General features: G+C 42.8%; 1 protein-coding gene across 4 annotated transcripts in view; it reads right to left on the reverse strand.

Moving 5' to 3' along the window:
- Positions 1 to 3,680: 3,680 nt before the first annotated feature.
- Positions 3,681 to 21,158, reverse strand: part of LOC311147365 (polyhomeotic-like protein 2) — a gene marked incomplete at its 5' end in the record, with an annotated part of 35,940 nt that continues 18,462 nt past the window's right edge. The window contains 8 exons of one of the 4 annotated variants that reach the window (XM_084184053.1): positions 3,681 to 6,185; positions 6,578 to 6,869; positions 7,014 to 7,137; positions 7,545 to 7,656; positions 8,580 to 8,712; positions 9,179 to 9,390; positions 12,300 to 12,878; positions 16,774 to 17,059. In XM_084184053.1, the coding sequence (XP_084040179.1) occupies positions 6,031 to 6,185; positions 6,578 to 6,869; positions 7,014 to 7,137; positions 7,545 to 7,656; positions 8,580 to 8,712; positions 9,179 to 9,390; positions 12,300 to 12,878; positions 16,774 to 17,059 (1,893 nt within the window). In that variant the 3' untranslated portion in view covers positions 3,681 to 6,030. Of the gene's footprint in view, positions 6,186 to 6,577; positions 6,870 to 7,013; positions 7,138 to 7,544; positions 7,657 to 8,579; positions 8,713 to 9,178; positions 9,391 to 10,046; positions 10,177 to 12,299; positions 12,879 to 16,773; positions 17,060 to 21,158 lie in introns of those variants that run through there. The other 3 variants (XM_084184056.1, XM_084184054.1, XM_084184055.1) reach the window with 3 other exon arrangements.

A 21,158-nucleotide genomic window follows, 5' to 3' on the forward strand; every position in this document is an offset into this window, starting at 1 on the left:
AATCTTCTAATATGACTGATCTCACCGAATACATTGCCACTGTTGCTAAGAATAATTCCCCACAACCAGTGGACGCCTGCAACTTGGTTGGAATCCCTGTTTGGAAGTTGGGGATCCCAAGTTGCCAAATGGGCTGCAGCCTGTGTTTCTTGTTTAGTTTGCTTAATTGTGTTATTAACATGCTGTAAGGTGATCTCTGCCTCTCTGGCTGGTAAGATTGCAGCAGCTATCATGTGTTCTGCTCCTCCAGAGGATGGTGAAACTAATGAGCTGCCAACTCTGGATGAGCTCCCATTTCCCCCTGTTGATGTGGACGATGAGTAATGATTGAAGGTTGTTTTTGTTTAACAAGTTGAGGGTAAGGTCATCTAAACCCTTAATCTGTTTCCATTATGTGACAGAATTGTTAACCAACAGGGTTTTATATTTTGACTAAGTCGATGTCCCAGGGACAGTTAGAAAAACATAGGTCAATCCAACCCGAGTGTGGTAAGAGATATGGAAACAATGGTTAACATTGAGAGATTTATTCACCTCTGAATCTACAGATCCCTTGTGTATGTGTGTATTTTTGATACTCACGTCCGTTGATTATAACCTTTTGATTGTAGATTTTAGCTTTATTATGATTTATTATGATGATGTAGCTAATAGAAGTATAACCTTTATTATGATTTATTATGATGTCATTTGATAGAACCTCCTTTTGATAGAAGCTTAAATCTAATGCGTACATGAAAATGTAATGATTATCATTACACAAGTGATAAAAGAGGATGGAATGTGATGGACATTTGTATGTTTGTGCTTTTCTATTTACCAATTTCTATGTTCTATGTTTGTGCTTTTCTATAAACCAATTTGTGTTCATGCAAGTGACTAATTGAACGAATCCTCACTATCAGTGTCTGCAATTTGGCAGTATGCCCAGAACCTTGTTTAGAGTAAGGGATATCTCAGTTTCAAGGTCTCCGTTTAGAGAGAAGCCTCGTGAGGTATTAGTCTGTCACTTGCACGACCCAGTATTGGTCACATGATTGAAGCAAATATAACTTGTCTGCAGTATATAAGAGAACTAACAGGACTGCCCCGTTAGAGCTTCTGACATAGTTCACTATGGCGCATTAAGTTTGTTGGAACCTCTCCTGTGCGCTGACAATAAACAATGATTCAATTAAGATTGACTTAGAGTGTCCCTGTGTAAGAATTTCCACGACATTAGCAACTGAGCTTCCAAACTGTAATTCTGAAAAGGAAGGAGTGACCCGATGATTGATAGGCTGAAAAACATGGGTATTTTCACTTTTATTTTCAAATAGGGATAATAAAGTGTTGAAAGTCCATTGGCTAATTAGTGGATTCTTTCTGTAATAATAGTAAAAACTATAAATACCATGGGTTTGTGTGTGTGTGTGTGTGTGCGTGCACACACTTCTACATGTATAGTATTTGCATGTGTGGGTGTGTGTTTGTATAAAGGCTAAAGGGAAGATTATCTGTGGTAATTGTAGTGGTTGTGTGTTTGTGAACAGCATTTGTGGCTGCCCGTCCTCATGCCTGTGAGATCTGCACATTTGCTGCTTGTACTGGCTGTTAAAAGGGACACCTGCCAACCTTTCTAAAAGACGACATCCTAAATATATTTTTTCAATGATTTCATTTTTTAAATTAAATTGTCAGTTTCATCCTAAATATGTTTGAATTAAGATTCATATTTGTCAATTGCTGTAATTGCTGTTTTCTCACCATGTCAGATTCTAATAAGCTTTATACTCATACTTCATACTGTTGCAGTGGTCATGGAGTCTCCGTTTATGCAGTAGAGAAGCATATGCGAAAGACGTTTCTGTGTCAGCCAGTTGAATAGTTCTAATTAATTATTCTCTCACTGCCCCTGTTATTAACTGATTATTTGTATTGTACAGTGGGGAAAAAAAGTATTTAGTCAGCCACCAATTGTGCAAGTTCTCCCACTTAAAAAGATGAGAGGCCTGTAATTTTCATCATAGGTACACATCAACTATGACAGACAAAATGAGAAGAAAAAAAATCCAGAAAATCACATTGTAGGATTTTTAATGAATTTATTTGCAAATTATGGTGGAAAATAAGTATTTGGTCAATAACAAAAGTTTCTCAATACTTTGTTATATACCCTTTGTTGGCAATGACACGGGTCAAACGTTTTCTGTAAGTCTTCACAAGGTTTTCACACACTGTTGCTGGTATTTTGGCCCATTCCTCCATGCAGATCTCCTCTAGAGCAGTGATGTTTTGGGGCTGTCGCTGGGCAACACGGACTTTCAACTCCCTCCAAAGATTTTCTATGGGGTTGAGATCTGGAGACTGGCTAGGCCACTCCAGGACCTTGAAATGCTTCTTACGAAGCCACTCCTTCGTTGCCCGGGCGGTGTGTTTGGGATCATTGTCATGCTGAAAGACCCAGCCACGTTTCATCTTCAATGCCCTTGCTGATGGAAGGAGGTTTTCACTCAAAATCTCACGATACATGGCCCCATTCATTCTTTCCTTTACACGGATCAGTCGTCCTGGTCCCTTTGCAGAAAAACAGCCCAAAAGCATGATGTTTCCACCCCCATGCTTCACAGTAGGTATGGTGTTCTTTGGATGCAACTCAGCATTCTTTGTCCTCCAAACACGACGAGTTGAGTTTTTACCAAAAAGTTCTATTTTGGTTTCATCTGACCATATGACATTCTCCCAATCCTCTTCTGGATCATCCAAATGCACTCTAGCAAACTTCAGACGGGCCTGGACATGTACTGGCTTAAGCAGGGGGACACGTCTAGCACTGCAGGATTTGAGTCCCTGGCGGCGTAGTGTTACTGATGGTAGGCTTTGTTACTTTGGTCCCAGCTCTCTGCAGGTCATTCACTAGGTCCCCCTGTCTGGTTCTGGGATTTTTGCTCACCGTTCTTGTGATCATTTTGACCCCACGGGGTGAGATCTTGCGTGGAGCCCCAGATCGAGGGAGATTATCAGTGGTCTTGTATGTCTTCCATTTCCTAATAATTGCTCCCACAGTTGATTTCTTCAAACCAAGCTGCTTACCTATTGCAGATTCAGTCTTCCCAGCCTGGTGCAGGTCTACAATTTTGTTTCTGGTGTCCTTTGACAGCTCTTTGGTCTTGGCCATAGTGGAGTTTGGAGTGTCACTGTTTGAGGTTGTGGACAGGTGTCTTTTATACTGATAACAAGTTCAAACAGGTGCCATTAATACAGGTAACGAGTGGAGGACAGAGGAGCCTCTTAAAGAAGAAGTTACAGGTCTGTGAGAGCCAGAAATCTTGCTTGTTTGTAGGTGACCAAATACTCATTTTCCACCATAATTTGCAAATAAATTCATTAAAAATCCTACAATGTGATTTTCTGGATTTTTTTCTCTCAATTTGTCTGTCATAGTTGACGTGTACCTATGATGAAAATTACAGGCCTCTCATCTTTTTAAGTGGGAGAACTTGCACAATTGGTGGCTGACTAAATACTTTTTTTCCCCACTGTATATGAGACCCCACTCAAAATGTATTTAAATTAAATGTATTCACTTAAAGTCAAATATTTTCCATCTGGACTTTTTTGTTGTGATATTTGTAGCTACTGTATATTCGTAATAAATGACGGAATGGTCTTATATCACTGCAGAAAAGTGTACACACATACTATTTTAAGGTTTTATTTTTTGAAGTACAAAATGTGGTATACGAGAACTAGTTCCATAAATACAAATACTCAACAAGTTTAGAACTTGAAGAATGCTAAGTGAGTTTCTAAATCTAAACATCAGATACAAACATGATGCCGATGACGCTTTGGTTTGAGTGTTACAGCAGGTTTCAAAGTCTTTAAAGGCCTGCAACACGTTGCAGTGATGACCCCCCCCCCCAAAAAAAAAATCAGAGTGATTTTTATCTATTAAGATCTGCTTTTCATTGTGTACGATACTGAGCACAAAATGGAATTGGGAATGGTGGTGTTCCCGAAAATATATTCATTTAGATCTATTCAAATGTCACAAGTTTTTCACCCACAACAGGTGGGGGAACCTGAACGTCCCTCCCCCATGTTCCTGTCCAATTAAACCCCTAGTAGTATATCACACAGAATAATACAAACTTGGAATGACAGTTTGTAAGAGTAATCCATTTCCATTAGCCCAGATTTCTGGAGGCCAGAGACACTACTTGGAGGCCAGTTGGGACAGACGACTACATATGGTTAAGGCTTGTCCCTTTGAAAATGGACTTCACGGAAGTAGAAAGAACATTGACACAGGACAATAAATTAAGAAAGTGAACAAAATTATTCAAATTTAGAATCTTCAAAACACCTGTTTTCTTAAAAACACAAGAAACATTTTCAAAAAAAAAAAGGATGCAATGATTTCTTAGGATATTTTTTTGAATTTATATACAAAAATATGCGAGTAAGTATCACATCCCACCTATTCAAGGTGTGAACTGTAACATTTTGTGTATTGTCCTGTGCAATGGATGGTGTTTCTAACCCAACAACTCAAAATACAGTCCTAGGTGGGTTTTTCGACCACTTTCTGCCAAGACCAAAATGCCCAAAAGGCCTACTTCCAGTCAAGAACCAAATATACACTGAGTGTACAAAACATTAATAACACCTTCCTAATTATATTGAGTTGCACCCCCCTCCTTTTGCCCTCAGAACAGCCTCAATTCGTCGGGGCATGGACTCTACAAGGTGTCGTAAGCGTTCCACAGGGCTGCTGGCCCATGTTGACTCCAATGCTTCCCACAGTTGTGTCAAGTTGATACACATGGGAAACTGTTGAGTGTGAAAAAATAACCCTGTTCAAAGGCACTTAAATATTTTGTCTTGCCCACTCACCCTCTGAATGGTACATATACACAATCAATGTCTCAAGGCTTAAAAATCCTTACTTAACCTGTCTCCTCCCCTTCATCTACACTGATTTAAGTGGATTTAACAAGTGACATCAATAAGGGATCATAGCTTTTACCTGGATTCACCAGTCTATGTCATGGAAAGAGCAGGTGTTTTTAATGTTTTGTAAACTCAGTGTATATTATCAATGGAAAAGTTATCCAGATGCAACTACCTCACAATTTTTTTTAAACTGACTTAAAGAAATGTTCCGAAACTTTGGCGACTATTAAGTATTTTTCTAAACCTCCAACTTTGGGCTGGATGTGTATTTCCTTTTAATTTAGCAAATATTTGCCTCATTCTTCAACTCTGCATTGTTGAGAATGGCCTCGTAAGTAAGCATTTCACTGTAAAGTCTACGTAGACCTGTTGTATTCGGCGCATGTGACCAATACAATTTGATGTGTAGTTGATACATGCATAATCTATGAGCAGAATTACTTTCTTACCTCAAATTAGCCACAAAATCCTAGTTTGGAAGAGGCTGTTTACTGGGAGCTGTGCGGCGCCATTTTCCCAACAGTTTCCCCCATGTGGGCCAGCCCCCTAACAATTCGAGTTCCAGCCAATGAGCTTCAGCCCCTCGCTATTTGAGCGACAGCTAGCAAGATACACACACATCAGAGCGAGAGATAGAAAGCAATGACGTGGTGCACATATCTGCACATATGTGACGTAGTACACAATTTTCAGGGACCACTTTTGGCTCGTGAGCACTACTTTCAGAACTACTGGCTAAAAAGTATACAGAAGTACCAGAGAATCTCTAACTACTAGTAATGGCATTTCTGAACTTAAGTACCACCTTGTCCATTTGAGTCTGGCTGGGTGAGCTACTTGTGCACAGTACAACATCCACAGTACAACTCATACAGTAGCTAAGTCCGAAGGGGCAAAGCTCTAACCTCAGAAAGGGTTGCCAATATCCTATGGACCATCAGTTTCTATGGGACAGAGAGACACCCTTGTCCATCCACCACAACCGTGGGACCAACCTGCCACAGCGGTAGGCTTGAGCATGGTCAGAGTACCGTATGTCCAGAGCACCGTATTTACTTTCCTGCAGTGTGGAGCAGCTCCAGAGAGGAGGGGCTACGAGTCTCTAAGCATACTGATCTGGGCAAGGATCTTGAGCGCAGGCCCCAGTTTGATGTTCATGGTGCCCATGAGGTGGTCCTCTTTCAGCAGCAGCAAGGACTGGCCGTCGATCTCCTGCGAGCGGAACTCATTGGCTATCTCCAGGCAACCTGGGAATAAAACAAACAGCCACTCGCCAGTTAGCTTAAAAATATATATACACACACATTACACACAACCACCAGGTTCCAAGCAAGTATTTTCTAAACATCCCTCCTGCTAGTTGCTTGATTTATGACAGTGGTCAGGTCACCAATTTTGTTCCTGGAACTGATATCCATGTTTTAGGGTGTTTAAACAAAGTTTGTATTTCAATTCAATCAAAAAAGTAAGTTTGTTGGCTGAAGTATGTGTGTTACTACTGTGCTAAAACAAAAGCCTGCACACACTGCATTTCTCCAATAGCAAGGTTGGTGACCACTGTTGTATTGGGCTGCTACTCTGCCATTTTGGCTGCTATTTAGCAACTGTTGCAGTAAATGGAAAATGTGGCAGTGCCCACCTGGCAGGGAGCAGATGAAATCGTAGACTTCCTCCACGTTCCACTTGGCCGGGTCGCTGGGCTGGAAGTGCTGGGAGAGGAGAGGCAGCTCTTGTCCACAGCCCTCCGTGTGCTCGGCCCCTCTGCCCGCCTGGGACCTGGGAGCACTAGAGCTGGCAGCAGACAGGGGCGGCGAAGGGGGACCCTCGTAGCTGGACATGTCCAAACACTGGCTGGACTCCCTGTGACCAGGATGAGAGGGGTGGCTGGATGTCACTGATCCACCCCCAGGTTGTTGGCCAGTGGTGGGAGTCTGAAACACACAAAGGAAGAGTTTAGCTTTGAAGTGATCATATGGGATTGCCATTCTAGCCAGAAAGAGGGTCTCAATGGAAATATGTTTACAAAGTCATATAGTACTTTTATTCTTGATATTTTGTGAACAGTGCCATTTCACCTGTTTTTTGGTCTCTGAACTTGAGTTCTGGTTTCCATTGGTCGTTCTCTGCTTCTTCAGTTTCTCCATCGTGGTTTGTCGATTTGGAAAGAGGCCCATTCGCTTTGTACATCCCACATTGTACCTGCACAAACATTTTATGGGTAAAAAATAAAATGGGCTATGTCTCAATAAGTAGCTTGGGTAATTAAGTGTTTCAAAGGCTGAGCAAGTCATTTGTTGTTTAATTGTGTTTTCACAACAACAACAAATCTGAGTAACAAATTATAGGCTCAAGTAAAGAATAAGCCATTCATTTATTTGTTATTCCTGCACTTGTGTCCTACTGCTGTAATTACTACAGCAACAACTGCTGGAGAACATGTCATTCAGGATGCCTGGGTTATATTCATTAGACCACACCTTAGCAAAATGTTTTTCAATGGAAAACGAAAGTCCCTCCTTGTTGCAGTCCGTTTCCTTCCCTTTTGGTGCCTAATGAAGAATACGACCCAGATCTCAGTCCCAGCATCTTGTCTACCCAGGCCTTACCGTTTGGCACACACTGTGGAGCAGAACCTCTTGGATCTCTTGAAGTTGTAGGCAAAGTCCACTCTGCCACACAGCTCACACGTCAGGGTGGGCTCCTCTTGCTGCTTCAGCTCTGCACAGCAACAACAATTTCACGTCAACACATGGGAACCAGGGATGTAGTGGTAAAAATATGGTGGTTATTAACACTGAATACCAGTTAGCATGACATGCAGTGAGTGAGTGGTATGACTTCATGTCTACGGAGGCAAGTGGTTGGTTTTGACTTTCCTATGTTCAGACAGTTGGCTGATGTGAGACTGAAAGAAAAATATACAGTCCTACAGTATGGGTCAAGAAGAGCAAATCCAAGTGCCAATATTTACAAACATTTGTGCTGAAATTCCAGCAGAAGTGGGACATGAAGCCAGGTAGCCAAAGCCACGATGAGAAGCTTATAGTTCTGGGCTCATAGGCCTTTTCTCGTTTCGGCAAAAGTCCATTCTCTGTCTTCTCTCCTCTGTGATCCGGAAACCAATAAGTAGTCTAGTGGTCGAGGAGTGTGTCAATTCGTTAGTAGGCAAACGGAAGACGGTCCTCCCCTCCTCGATAGCCTCCTTTTGGCGAGAAACCACAAGTGTATCCTACCACAGAAGAGTTTTGATATCTGCCACACCCCCTTTGAATCAGCTGTTGTATTGTCGGAGGAGAATAGCATTCACACATTTAAAAACGATATGTTACTTATCCTTTTATCTATCAAATGTATTGCACAACTAACTTCATTCATTTTTATCACATTACACATTCATTTTGGGATCCACCCCTGTAAACGTAATTTGCCTGATGATGTGTGAGTGGAGATTGAGCTTCTCATTTCATATAAGCGCATTTTCGTGCACGTTCACTTTCCTCGCCACCTCTCCTTGATTACCTTTGACCTTTTTGAAAAGGAGGCAAGAGAAGACGGAGGAGAGAGGACGCAGGAGTTTAGCAAATCTAATTGAGAAAAGGCCATAGTGGGCCAAGCAAGATGTATTCTGGCTGGTCCTTTACCTTGCTGTGATAGGTCCTCCATCTCAGAGTCAGTGGTGCTGTTGGAGGAGGTAGTCGTCTTCTCTGAGTCAGAGTGTGTCTGCTGTTTGTGTTTCTTCAGGTTCTCGATCAGCAACGACAACGGACGTTCCACCTGAAAGGACAGCGACACTACCTTCCACATATGCTGCTTACACCGGTAGTAAAATGCTGTACAGTGCATAATGATATGAAGGGTTTAGTCTAATTTGGTCCACTAGAGAGTAGTGCACTCCTGGTCATGTACATGGATAACTATGTTTCCTTATGGATCAGTTGACTCCAAAAAAGGCCATCTCACATCAGATTATGTGTGTGTGCAGGGGCAGACTAGGCTGGTCAGTTTTTTTGCCCAGTGGGCCTGTCTAACTTGTGTTTTTTGCGCAAAATTATCATTATTTGGCTAATAATGGGGGCCCCAATTTAAAAAAAAAAATGGGACGTGTGGGGGCCTAGAGGAAGAGTGTGTTAGAAATGCCAGGGCCGATTTCTGGTCCCAGTCCGCCCCTGTGTGTGTGCGTGTCTGCTTCTGAACAGCCATGTAACCAGTGGGTGGAAAGCTTCTTCAGAATCCTACTTACAGGGAAAGGCTCAGCTCCCTCCTGGATCACGAATCCCTCAATAAAGTGGGTGAGTATCTGGGCTTTCACTATGGCTTGAGGCAGTTTGCTCTTGCCATTCTGTGGGGTACTGCCTGTCACCATGGGCGTATTGTTCCCATTCCCTGAGGTCATGACTGGAAGTGAGCCTACACCTTGTTGAGCATTCAGCCCCTCAGCGTCTCCATTACCTGCTGGCATAATAATGGCATATTTGTGAGTAAATAAAAGGAAATATTTGTGTAAAATGTTAACTGACATGCAGGAGTCGGTGCTGGATAATAACAATCATAATAAAGGGATATAATGATGAATATGGACATGTTTTACGCAGTGAAGAATTAATGATTCTAGAAGAAAGTCTGGACCACTTTCGAAATTGTTTTGTTTACTTTCCTCCCCGCATCATTCTACAAAAAACGACTTTCGTCAACAAAACAATTAAGAATAGCAAGTGTATTTAATAACAAGAATATGTACTGTATCAACTAATCATTAATGATCATTAGGCAAGTTGTTTATTATCCCACATGCGTATTGTTTCTAATACATTACGGTATAAAAGTGCAATGGTTTCGTCGACATCATGAAAACTACATTTGGCCACTTTTGAACATTAACTTATTAAGAAACGCACCACAATAAATTACAAATATAGGCGCTCTGATTCAAGCGCCCCGACAATGGTCAACACGGAGCGAAAGCACACCCAAAGACAGTACTCTGTGGCACACCCCTTTGTTCCACTGCTCCAAGCAACCCTTCCTTTCATATCCCGTCCGCCAAGGCAACATGAAGCAAATAAATCATGTGCTCAAACAATTCACAAATATTCCGTGGAAATACGCACCCGTTACATGAGTAGAAACTACACACGCACCCGTTACATGAGTAGAAACTACACAAGCAATGCATTCATATCCACACTTTTTCTTGTGCTTTCTTCAGTTTGTTCGGGCACTATTACCCCTGCAAAAGTACACAAGCAAGTACCCTTTGTATGCGGGTACTGAATAGGAAATAAAGCGCCCCCACCATTGGCCCACGCAATTTGGAATGTGATCCAATAGCGACGAGTGTCTCAAAAGGACTCACTCTCTGATTGGTTGGATGGTTGACTCTATTTTCCCCTCCCTCTGCTTTCCAGTACAATCTACCACATTGGTGGAGTTTGATTAAAATGATCCGCGGTGCACCGGTATATGGCCCGTGACGTGAACGGGCAAAAGTGGGAGGAGCGCCCTTCTCAAATCGAACAGTAACCAGTAATTTAACCCGGTCCAGATAATCTAATCCCCTCCATATTTAAGAAATATATTGCCAAGGCGGAATTTAAAGCCTGTATGTAAAAAAAACATATTTTCTTTGATTTAGTGACAAATGGTTGGAATGGGAAATGTTGTTGAGAGATGGATTTTCTCAACTTGTGAGCTATGGGGCTAGAGGTATAGGACATCCAACGCTTTCATGACTTGTCATTATGTCAAAAACGACCATGAATGGTAAAGACTGTGTTAATTACATGTCATGACATATACATAGAACGTTTTTTTAAACTCAGTTGCCTGTCACAAGATGTCCACAAGCAGACATGCTGGCCTTGGCTTGAGGCTGGACCAAGGCTTTAGGCATCACTGGACTTGCTAGATCAAGGTTCTCCCGAGTGGCGCAGTGGTCTAAGGCACTGCATCGCAGTGCTAGCTGTGCCACTAGAGATCCTGGTTCGAATCCAGGCTCTGTCGTAGCCGGCTGCGACCGGGAGACCCATGGGGCGGCGCACAATTGGTCCAGGGTAGGGGAGGGAATGGCCGGCAGGGATTTGGCTCAGTTGGTGGTGGGTTCGTTTCCCATGGGGGGCCAGTATAAAAAGAAATATAAAAAAATAATGTATGCACTCACTAACTGTAAGTCGCTCTGGATAAGAGCGTCTACTAAAATGTAAAATGTAAATGTAAGGTTGTAATTATGACCACCTAATAGTAACACATAGAGGAGGATTGTGCCCTGATCACATGGTGTACTGCTGTGATTCGGAGTAGCCAAGTGGCAGTGGTGGCCACTTCAGTATCTGCAGAGTAATAGCCTCCTGGCCTCTTGAAAGTATATTATTCATGTTTGAATGTCTGAGTGAATGTGACTAGTGCACCTTTAGGAAATAAAGCACCCTCACCATTGGCCCGCACAACTTGGAATGTGATCCAATGGCGACGAGTATCTCAAAAGAACTCCCTCTCTGATTGGTTGGATTGGCGGACTCTATTTTCCCCTCACAATGCTTTCCAGTACAATCTACCACAATGGTGGCGTTTGATTAAAATGAACCGCGGTGCACCGGTCTATGGCCCGTGATGGGATCGGGCAAAAGTGGTGAGGGAGGAGCGCCCTTCTCAAATCGAACAGTAACAGTAATTGTCCACATAATATATGTTTTTATCAAAATATCCCTTTTGCATTTGAAAACACAAATGTCACTTTTGTTTTGAGCCAACTTGACCGTCGGCCAGCGCCGGGCACCTGGCTCACGGCTGGGAGGCAGCCCGGTTCAAAAATGTATGCAATCACTTTTCACCCGGTGCAAACTCTTCCCACCGGGGCAACTTGGTCCAGATAATCGAATTCCCTCAATATTTGAGAAATATATTGTCAAGACCGAAGCGAAAGCCTGAAACCTTTCTCCCCCCTATCTCATGGGGGGAGTGACAAAGCCCGGCCCCTCTCCCCTAATTTTGGCTAAAGCTGTCACGTTCCCCCAAGTGGCAAGGCAGGACAATGGCCTCTGGCGCATGACATATTTAGTATTCTGCTTGAGAGGAGCGCTAGAGTGGGGATGACCATTATGCCTGAGCTGCCCAAGCCTACAGATGGACGTGAGTGAGTGAGTGAGTAGGTTGATGGTGAGTCGTGGGTTGGTGAGTGAATGACTGAGTTCATGAGTGAGTTCATGAGTGAGTGAGTGAGTGAGTGAGTGAGTGAGTGAATTAATGAATGAATGAGTGAGTGAGTGGATGGGTGGGACTTCACATTACTGTATCAGGGCTTCTGGTTGTCCATAAGTCCAATGACTTTGAGATGCAACCTGTGACATATAAAATATAATATCTACCTCCAGTGGGTGTGGTTGGGTTGCTGGGGTCCGATGGGCATTGCTCAATAGTGATGACCTCAAGAATAGGAGGGGCTGTTGACTGCTGTATGAGGGGAGTGGAGCTGTTCTCCATGACTACCTCAGATGTGGGCAGCTCCTTGCCAGCACTATCCTGAACCAGCTTAGAGGCCGGTGTAGGAGCTGTTGGTTGGATCTGGAGGTCAACTGCAGCCATCTGCACTAGCTTGGTGTTGGGCAGCGGAGCAGCCTGGGTCTGGGTGACCACAGGGGTTAACCCGTTGTGGGTAAAAATCTGGGGACTGACGGTGGAGTGGAAGATGGTGGCCTGCTGGCTGGGAACAAGGGCAGAGACAAATGGTTTGGGCAGCACAGGGACAGGGCCCTCCTTGGGCTGGGGCTGGATAGCCAGGGCCTGTAGCGTCTGGGCCTGAGAGTGACTGTGGATGGAGGCTGTGTGCAGCACTGGGGCCTGGCCCCTCAGAGAAAGCTGCTGGGTCTGGTGCCGCTGCTGCTGGAACACAAACTGCTGCTGTTTATGCTGCTGCAGAAACTGGTGCGTCTGGATTTGTGCGTACGCTGTAAAAACAACACATAAACAACATTAGTCTTTGCTTTAAACTAAGAAATATCAGGTTTCTTTCACAAAACGAACAATAAAATGTAGCTGCCCTCGTACATAATTCTTAGTTGTGTACATTTCAAGTTAGGATTTGTCCCTAAATGAGTAAGCCTAAATGAGTAAGCCTATAAAGCCTCTGACATATCTTACAGTGGTTACCACAGCAATAACATCCGAAACAGACAGACACCCCAGGGCATGTTCATCCTGGCTTAGAGTGGAAGAGAGATTGACTTCATCACTGCTTGTTTTTTTAAGAGGTGTAGACAAGCTGAATGTACCGAGCTGTCTGTTTGAAATGCTAGCACACAGCTCGGACACCCATGCATACCCCTCGAGACATGCCACCAGAGGTCTCTTCACAGTCCCCAAGTCCAGAACAGACTACGGGAAACGCACAGTACTACATAGGGCCATGACTACATGGAACTCTATTCCACATCATGTAACTCAGTCAAGCAGTAAAATCAGATTTAAAAAACAGATAAAACTACACTTTATGGAACAGCGCGGACTGTGAAGAGACACACACACACACACAGGCACACACACAGCATTCACAAACACATGCTAACACACGCACTCTACACACACACACATTTTAATATTGTTATTTTGCTGTATTATTGATTTTGTATTGTAAATATGTTATGGTAGAGTAGTGTGTAATAAGGTGTTGTGTTATGTATTGTTTTATTGTATGTAAATTGTGGTTGGACCCTTTGAAGAGTAGCTGCTGCCTTGGCAGCCGCTAATGGGGATCCGTAATAAATACAAATACAAATCCTTGGCTTCAGTCAGTCAAGCCTGGACTAAGGCTCCCACTCATAAAAAGTGTTTATAAGCCAAACAATAGGTGCCCTGAGGCCAAACACATTACCATGGTCTGTGGAACTAAAGAAAATAAACATCTGGGGAAAAGAGCCATTGATGTAGTCGTAGGCGTATGAGTAACAGGACACTTAAAGACAGCTTCCCTTTTTCAAAAACATTGATGCCGTTCCACATCAGAATCTTGCCAGCGCTGCAGTTTGTAAAAGTCTGTGGTTACTATGGACATTCACTAAAGGAGAGCGAAACCCAAATCAAAACACCATCGAAGCCATGTTATGGCTAGTGACTTTGAATGTCTTTGAGTATCATGAAAGCGCTATACAAATAAATATTGCTTTAGTGAAATTGTGATTTCATGAGTAGTCTCTTAAAGGTCCAATGCGGGCGCTTTTATCTCAATATCAAATCATTTCTGGGTAACAATGAAGTACCTCACTGTGATTGTTTTCAATAAAAATGGTCAAAAATAAACAAAAATAGCTTCTTAGTAAAGGGCAATTTCTCAACAAGAATTTAGCTAGGACTGTCTGGGAGTGGTCTGAATGGGGAGGGGAAAACTGAAAATGTTCTGTTATTGGCAGAGAGGTTTGGAACTCTCTTTCTTATTCGTCTATTAACTCATTTACCACATGGTGATGTCACCATGGAAGGCCAAAACTCCATCCCACCAAAACAGCTCTTACACTAAATGGGCATTATAGTCATTTTCCCAATTTCACAGTATTATTCCAACATCATAGTGTGGAAATATATATAAAACACTGGAAAATCACATTTTTGATTGCACTGGACCTTTAACAGAAAACCATGGTAAACTAAAACGAACTTGTAACTAAATAGTCCTTAGTTTTAAATCATGTACTGTATGCCAACCAACACTGTAAAGCTAATACCTTTGACATCCCCTTCAGTACATTTGTATCGTGCTACCACAGAGTCTGTCTTTAGGTTAAGGTATCCAGTCACCTGTGTCTCATTCTACACATGACACTCTCAACCCAATGGGCCCTAGCGGTGAAACAGCTGTAGTCCTCCATACATGACTCCCAATCACTTTTGATTGAATGTGTGCAGTAGATGCCTCTATTGTATATGAAGAGCAATAATTTCTGGAGGGGCAGCACGTCTCGTAATCATCAGCCTTCTTGGTTTCCTCTGCTGCGGTCCACTCATGGAATGCCTACTTCACCATTTCTAAGTACCTCAGTCAGGCCCTAAACTGGTGGAAGCGAAGAAGGCATTTTTGACAACTCACTCTGCTGTGGTTTGGGGATTATTCTCTGGAAACTATTCTACAGCCACTAGTTATGTGACAACTCATTTAAAGCGGTGTGCCAGCCTTCCCCCCAATATTCACACACCACTTACATGTGTTACACTGCCAAGTCGAAAAGCTTCAAACTGGCTAGCTGCGGGCAGACTGTTTTGTGTCCAATTCAATATTGCGACTTTGGGTCCAGACCGCAGTCTACTTTTGGTTTTACACATTTCAATAAATAATTGAATACAGCACACAATGTTCCGTACATGCACCAATTGAGCCTGTCAAAATAACCCAGCAGACGCAACCCTTACAGAAACATGATTGATGTGAAAATCATATAAAAACATGTGTTTTTGGGACACTTCACATGTAATCACGTTTTCACATGTGTAGTTTCATGTTATTACATGTCATCACATTAACTTCACATAAGGACACATGAAAACATGTGTTTTTGGAACACTTCACATGTGTTCACGTGTGAAATGTATGTGGTTTTTCCATAAGGGTAACTAAATCAAAAATAAATACCACCAAAACATATTTTATTAAACAGTAGCGCAACCCCTTGTGGCATGCATTTTAATCAGAAACAGAAGTTCCTGCCTCTGATCTATTGATTTTGGATGCTGAGATGGGGGGAAGGGTTTCCTGTGCGCACATGGTGACAGAGAGGAAGATGTGCAGCGCTGAGGGGCGTCCCCCCAGCCAGCCCCCATCTGGAAGTAGCTCATTAGGAGTAGCTCAGACCCATGGGTCAAGCCTTCAGCCGTAGCCTCCACTGCAGCCTTGTCCTCCTCACCTTTAGCAACACTACGGAAACAGTCTGGTTCTGCTTAGGGCGGCTGCTTAAAGCTCTAGTGCTGCAGGAAGGAGGTGACTGTATAAGATGGTGTTTAGGAGATCCCTTTTATCCTAACTACTAATGAGATCCTCATGAGGAAAAAAATTGAGTGGAGACGTCTCTCCTCCTCGTGCAACATTTCAGCTTATAACAGTGTCCAAATTTCTAAAGCATTTTGACAGTAAGTAGATTGAAGGACGCAATTCGATTACTGACTGCACATAGTGTTACATAATGCACACAAGCAGTAGAGGTTAAATGTTGAGGTGGATGTTGATGGACTATTGGAAATCTAGTTATAGTCAAGGAACTCTGCATATTGGAATTAAGCTGAGTGTACTGCTGCTGTGTTTTGAAGCTGTCAGTCCTCTTGCCATTAAGATACTTTTAGAACCCCTCTCTGACATATTTGCTCAGTATAGGAGCTGTCACTGGGGTCTGGCTGAGGCTTGCTGTCTGATCTTAGGCCATTTCCCCTTTACGTCCTGTAATAATAATACATTTCCTATGTAAGTGGGTCCACGTGGATAGGGCTGGCAGTCTATTGAAGGGCTGGCCTGCATTTACAGTAAAGCCTTCTCTTGGATAGGTCTGATAGACAGCCCTGTGCCAGCCTGGTGATGTGGTATGGAAATAGAAATCAAAAGGACCTATAGTGGAGACAAGGTTATGGAAGTGCCTTTTGACAAAATTGTAAGGTAAAAACACCTCTTTAGACTTGCCCTAACTGTGTGTGAAATTTGATTTATCTATAGCAAAAGTCTAAAATCAACAGTGCCCTGCCCTGGCTCCGGCTACATGCACTACAGTTATCATGTTTATGAAACAGTGTTGGTGTCATCATACTCCACCCACATTCAGGCTTATATAACATTCATGCTATTAAACCTATGCTTATTTTTTATGCTAACTTGAACAGGGCGCTTTGAGTGTGGCCTACCTGGGCTGATGAGGGGGTGACTGCTGACGGCCATCACACTGCGGCTCACGGTCACCAAGTGGCCCTCACCTTTCTGCCCTCCCTCTGATGGGGCCTCCAGGGGCCCCAGTTGGGCTCCCTGTGGCCCATGGGTGGGACCCCTGAGCTGGCCAGCCAGGTAGACCTGGGCCCCTCCAGACATCTGTTTGAGACGAAGGCCCTGGAGCTGAGAGGAGGAGGGAGCCCCCTGCTGGCTACAGATGGCAAGGTTCTGCACCTATGAGGAACAGGAGATTTAAAACGACATCATAGGAAGAATCCCAATTGGGCAAAAGTCTGTTCTCTCCTCAACTCCTCTGTCCTCTGTGACCCGGAAACCGATGAGTGGTCGAGGAGAGGGCCAATTCGTTAGTAGGCAAACAAAGGAGCAGGGAGTAGTGCTGTCATGGTGCGGGGAGCAACGTTCCCTCACTTTTTTCAATTTGAGAATAGACAGAGCTGGTAAATATATATATGGAAAATTAATTCGGATAAATTCTAAATAAATTATATTTAATCACCACAAAAATTCCATGAAAACGATAGAATGACAAACAAAATAAATCTCTAGGCTATAGCAGCCTATAGATACAGATGTAGGATCTTAATTTGAGCCAGTTTGCTACAGCAGGAAATAATACTGCAGCAACAGGAAATGTGAATTAATTTGTGGATTATAATTAATGGAATTTCTGTAGGGGTTGATAAATGTTTCGTTAGGGCAAATCAAGTCTGAAATTTCATAGTGGAAATTGCAATCTTTAGAAGACTTTTAAAACTCAAATGCACTACAAGTTTGCATTTCCTGCTTTGCAGGAAAATTCTTAGCAATAAAAGAATGATCAAATTAAGTAGATCCTACATCTGTAGGTAAATGTTTCTTCCCTGTCTTCTCGCTCTCTGGCAGTGGCGCGAATGATGAGTAATGCCGCGTTCAAAACAACGGAACACGGAAAGCTCCGACTTCTGACTTGCGTTCAAGACAACTGGGAACTCATGAAAAAAACCCAGCTCAGACTGGAAAATCGTTTTGAACGGTCATCCAACTTGGAATTCCAAGTAGTAAACTCGGGCGTCTTTCTAGAACTCCGACTTTCCGACCTGAAGATCACTGACGTCATGATTTTACCAATTTTTTCCCCAATTCCCAGTTGTCTTCAAAGCACCATAGAGCAGATGGTGTTAACAAACTATTAGCCTTTCTTGTAGGCCTATTTTGTTTCAATCAAAGCATATATCCTGCCTAGTGGAGCGCTCTGTTGAGTTTTGTCCGCATGTGTTTTTTTCTTTGACTATTCAGCTTCAGATAAGAAATGACTGAGCAGGTGCTTTTGGTGCATCATATTATAGACCTACTATGCAACAGTATATGCTATTATATTCGGCTCTGTCATGTAAAATACAAATTAATCATTATGTGATCTTGCAAGACATTGATTCAGCTTTACTAAACGAGCACCACTGTGAGAAGTGATAATCTTCTATTTGTAATAGGACTATTAGGCATAGGCAACAGATCTTGAAGAGGGTTGTTTTAATTGATTTGAACGCCCTTCGAATCGTGGTGCAGAAAGGGCAGCACCGTAACGAACTGGTCACATATCGTTCTGGATTCCACTGCGCAAGATGGGGTCCGTGGAGTTTTATGAACATCAAGGCAGACACGCAGTGAAATTGATTCCTATATCTCGTTGGTGTGATGAAAGGTTCATGCGGTGGATCAGTTTGTCTACATATGCAATAGAGGTGGTACGTTTCTGTAAGCAAAGCACTCCGACAGTAGAGCGAGTTCAAGTGCGTTGTACATGCGCCCCAAGTCCATAACAAACTGTTTTGAGGACAGCCATTTTAGCAAGCCCTGTTAGAGTTCTCTGTCTGTGGCTGTTTTTGTTACGTTGGATTTTGCCCACTCAAAGTGGTCAAGCCTCCGACCGATGGGCCTCTGCACACATGCCTACAGTTATCATTTTACTGTAGTGGGATGAATCATGGTCACACAGAGTGTTTCCTGGTAGTCAAACAAATCTACTTTGAAACAAAAGTATACACCTCACACGCATGGTTATGGGCTTAAAAAAAGTCGAAAATGTATTCAATTTTGAGTTTGCATCCCAATATTACTGTAAGGTTCTGTATTTACAGTTGAAGTTGGAAGTTTACATACACTTAGGTTGGAGTCATTAAAACTCGTTTTCAACCACTCCACACATTTCTTGTTAACAAACTATAGTTTTGGCAAGTTGGTTAGGACATCTACTTTGTGCATGACACAAGTAATTTTTCCAACAATTGTTTACAGACAGATTATTTCACTTATAATTCACTGTATCACAATTCCAGTGGGTCAGAAGTTTACATACACTAAATTGACTATGCCTTTAAACAGCTTGGAAAATTCCAGAAAATGATGTCATGGCTTTCGAAGCTTCTGATAGGCTAATTGACATCATTTGAGTCAATTGGAGGTGTACCTGTGGATGTATTTGAAGGCCTACATTCAAACTCAGTGCCTCTTTGCTTGACATCATGGGAAAATCAAAAGAAATCAGCCAAGACCTCCCAAAATAAATTGTAGACCACCACAAGTCTGGTTCATCCTTGGGAGCAATTTCCAAACGCCTGATGGTACCACATTCATCTGTACAAACAATAGTACGCAAGTATAAACACCATGGGACCACGCAGCCATCATACCGCTCAGGAAGGAGACGCGTTCTGTCTCCTAGAGATGAACGTACTTTGGTGTGAAAAGTGCAAATCAATCCCAGAACAACAGCAAAGGATCTTGTGAAGATGCTGGAGGAAACAGGTACAAAAGTATCAATATCCACAGTAAAACCTAGAGTCCTATATCGACATAACCTGAAAGGCCGCTCAGCAAGGAAGAAGCCACTGCTCCAAAACCGCCATAAAAAAGCCAGACTACGGTTTGCAACTGCACATGGGGACAAAGATCGTACTTTTTGGAGAAATGTCCTCTCGTCTGATGAAACAAAAATAGAACTGTTTGGCCATAATGACCATCGTTATGTTTGGAGGAAAAGGGGGTAGGCTTGCAAGCCGACGAACACCATCCCAACCGTGAAGCACGGGGGTGGCAGCATCATGCTGTGGGGGTGCTTTGCTGCAGGAGGGACTGGTGCACTTCACAAAATAGATGGCATCATGAGAAAGGAAAATGATGTGGATATATTGAAGCAACATCTCAAGACATCAGTCAGGAAGTTAAAGCTTGGTCGCAAATGGGTCTTCCAAATGGACAATGACCCCAAGCATACTTCCAAAGTTGTGGCAAAATGGCTTAAGGACAACAAAGTCAAGATATTGGAGTGGCCATCACAAAGACCTCAATCCTATAGAAAATGTGTGGGCAGAACTGAAAAAGCGTGTGAAAGCAAGGAGGCCTACAAACCTGACTCAGTTACACCAGCTCTGTCAGGAGGAATGGGCCAAAATTCACCCAACTTATTGTGGGAAGCTTATGGAAGGCTACCCGAAATGTTTGACCCAAGTTAAACAATTTAAAGGCAATGCTACCAAATACTAATTGAGTGTATGTAAACTTCTGACCAACTGGGAATGTGATGAAAGAAATAAAAGCTGAAATAAGTCATTCTCTCTACTATTATTCTGACATTTCACATTCTTAAAATAAAGTGGTGATCCTAACTGACCTAAAACAGGGAATTTTTACTAGGATTAAATGTCAGGAATTGTGGAAAATGTATTTGTCTAAGGTGTATGTATACTTCTGACTTCAACTGTATTTTCTTAGTTCACCTTGTGTTCTTGAACATAGCCCTGTTTCTTTGTGTTCTTGAACGTAGCCCTGTCTTTCATTTTGTTTATTGATTCCACCTGTGTTTGTTACTCACCTGGTCTCATCAGCTCCTTATTTAGTTCAGTTCATTCTGTTTGTGCCTTATGAGGTATTGTTCGTGTTGACTCAACTAAGCCTTTTCCTAGCTTGTTTGTGAGAACCAGTTATAGCCTTCAGTCCTAGTTTGATTCACCTGCCTGTGGCTATGATTCCTGCGAAATAAACACCTGCCTTGCTCTGCGCGTGAATCTACACCTTTTTCTCCCTGATTATTCATTACAGAATACTTCATCTAAAAACGGAATGGATTCAGCGGAGCTACAGCAGCGCCTAACCCAGCAAGAGGAGCGTATGGAGGAAATCTGCCATCTTCTCCGCCAGCGTATCCCTACTCCTCTGATGCCAGGTATTGTAACCCATAGCCCTCCTTCATTCATATCCATGCCTGGAAAATATGACGGTTCACCTGGGAAATGTCAGGGATTTCTGATGCAATGCAACAAATACATTGAGCACA

This window comes from Coregonus lavaretus, assembly GCF_964263955.1.
Source record: "Coregonus lavaretus genome assembly, chromosome: 20".
NCBI lineage: Eukaryota > Metazoa > Chordata > Actinopteri > Salmoniformes > Salmonidae > Coregonus > Coregonus lavaretus.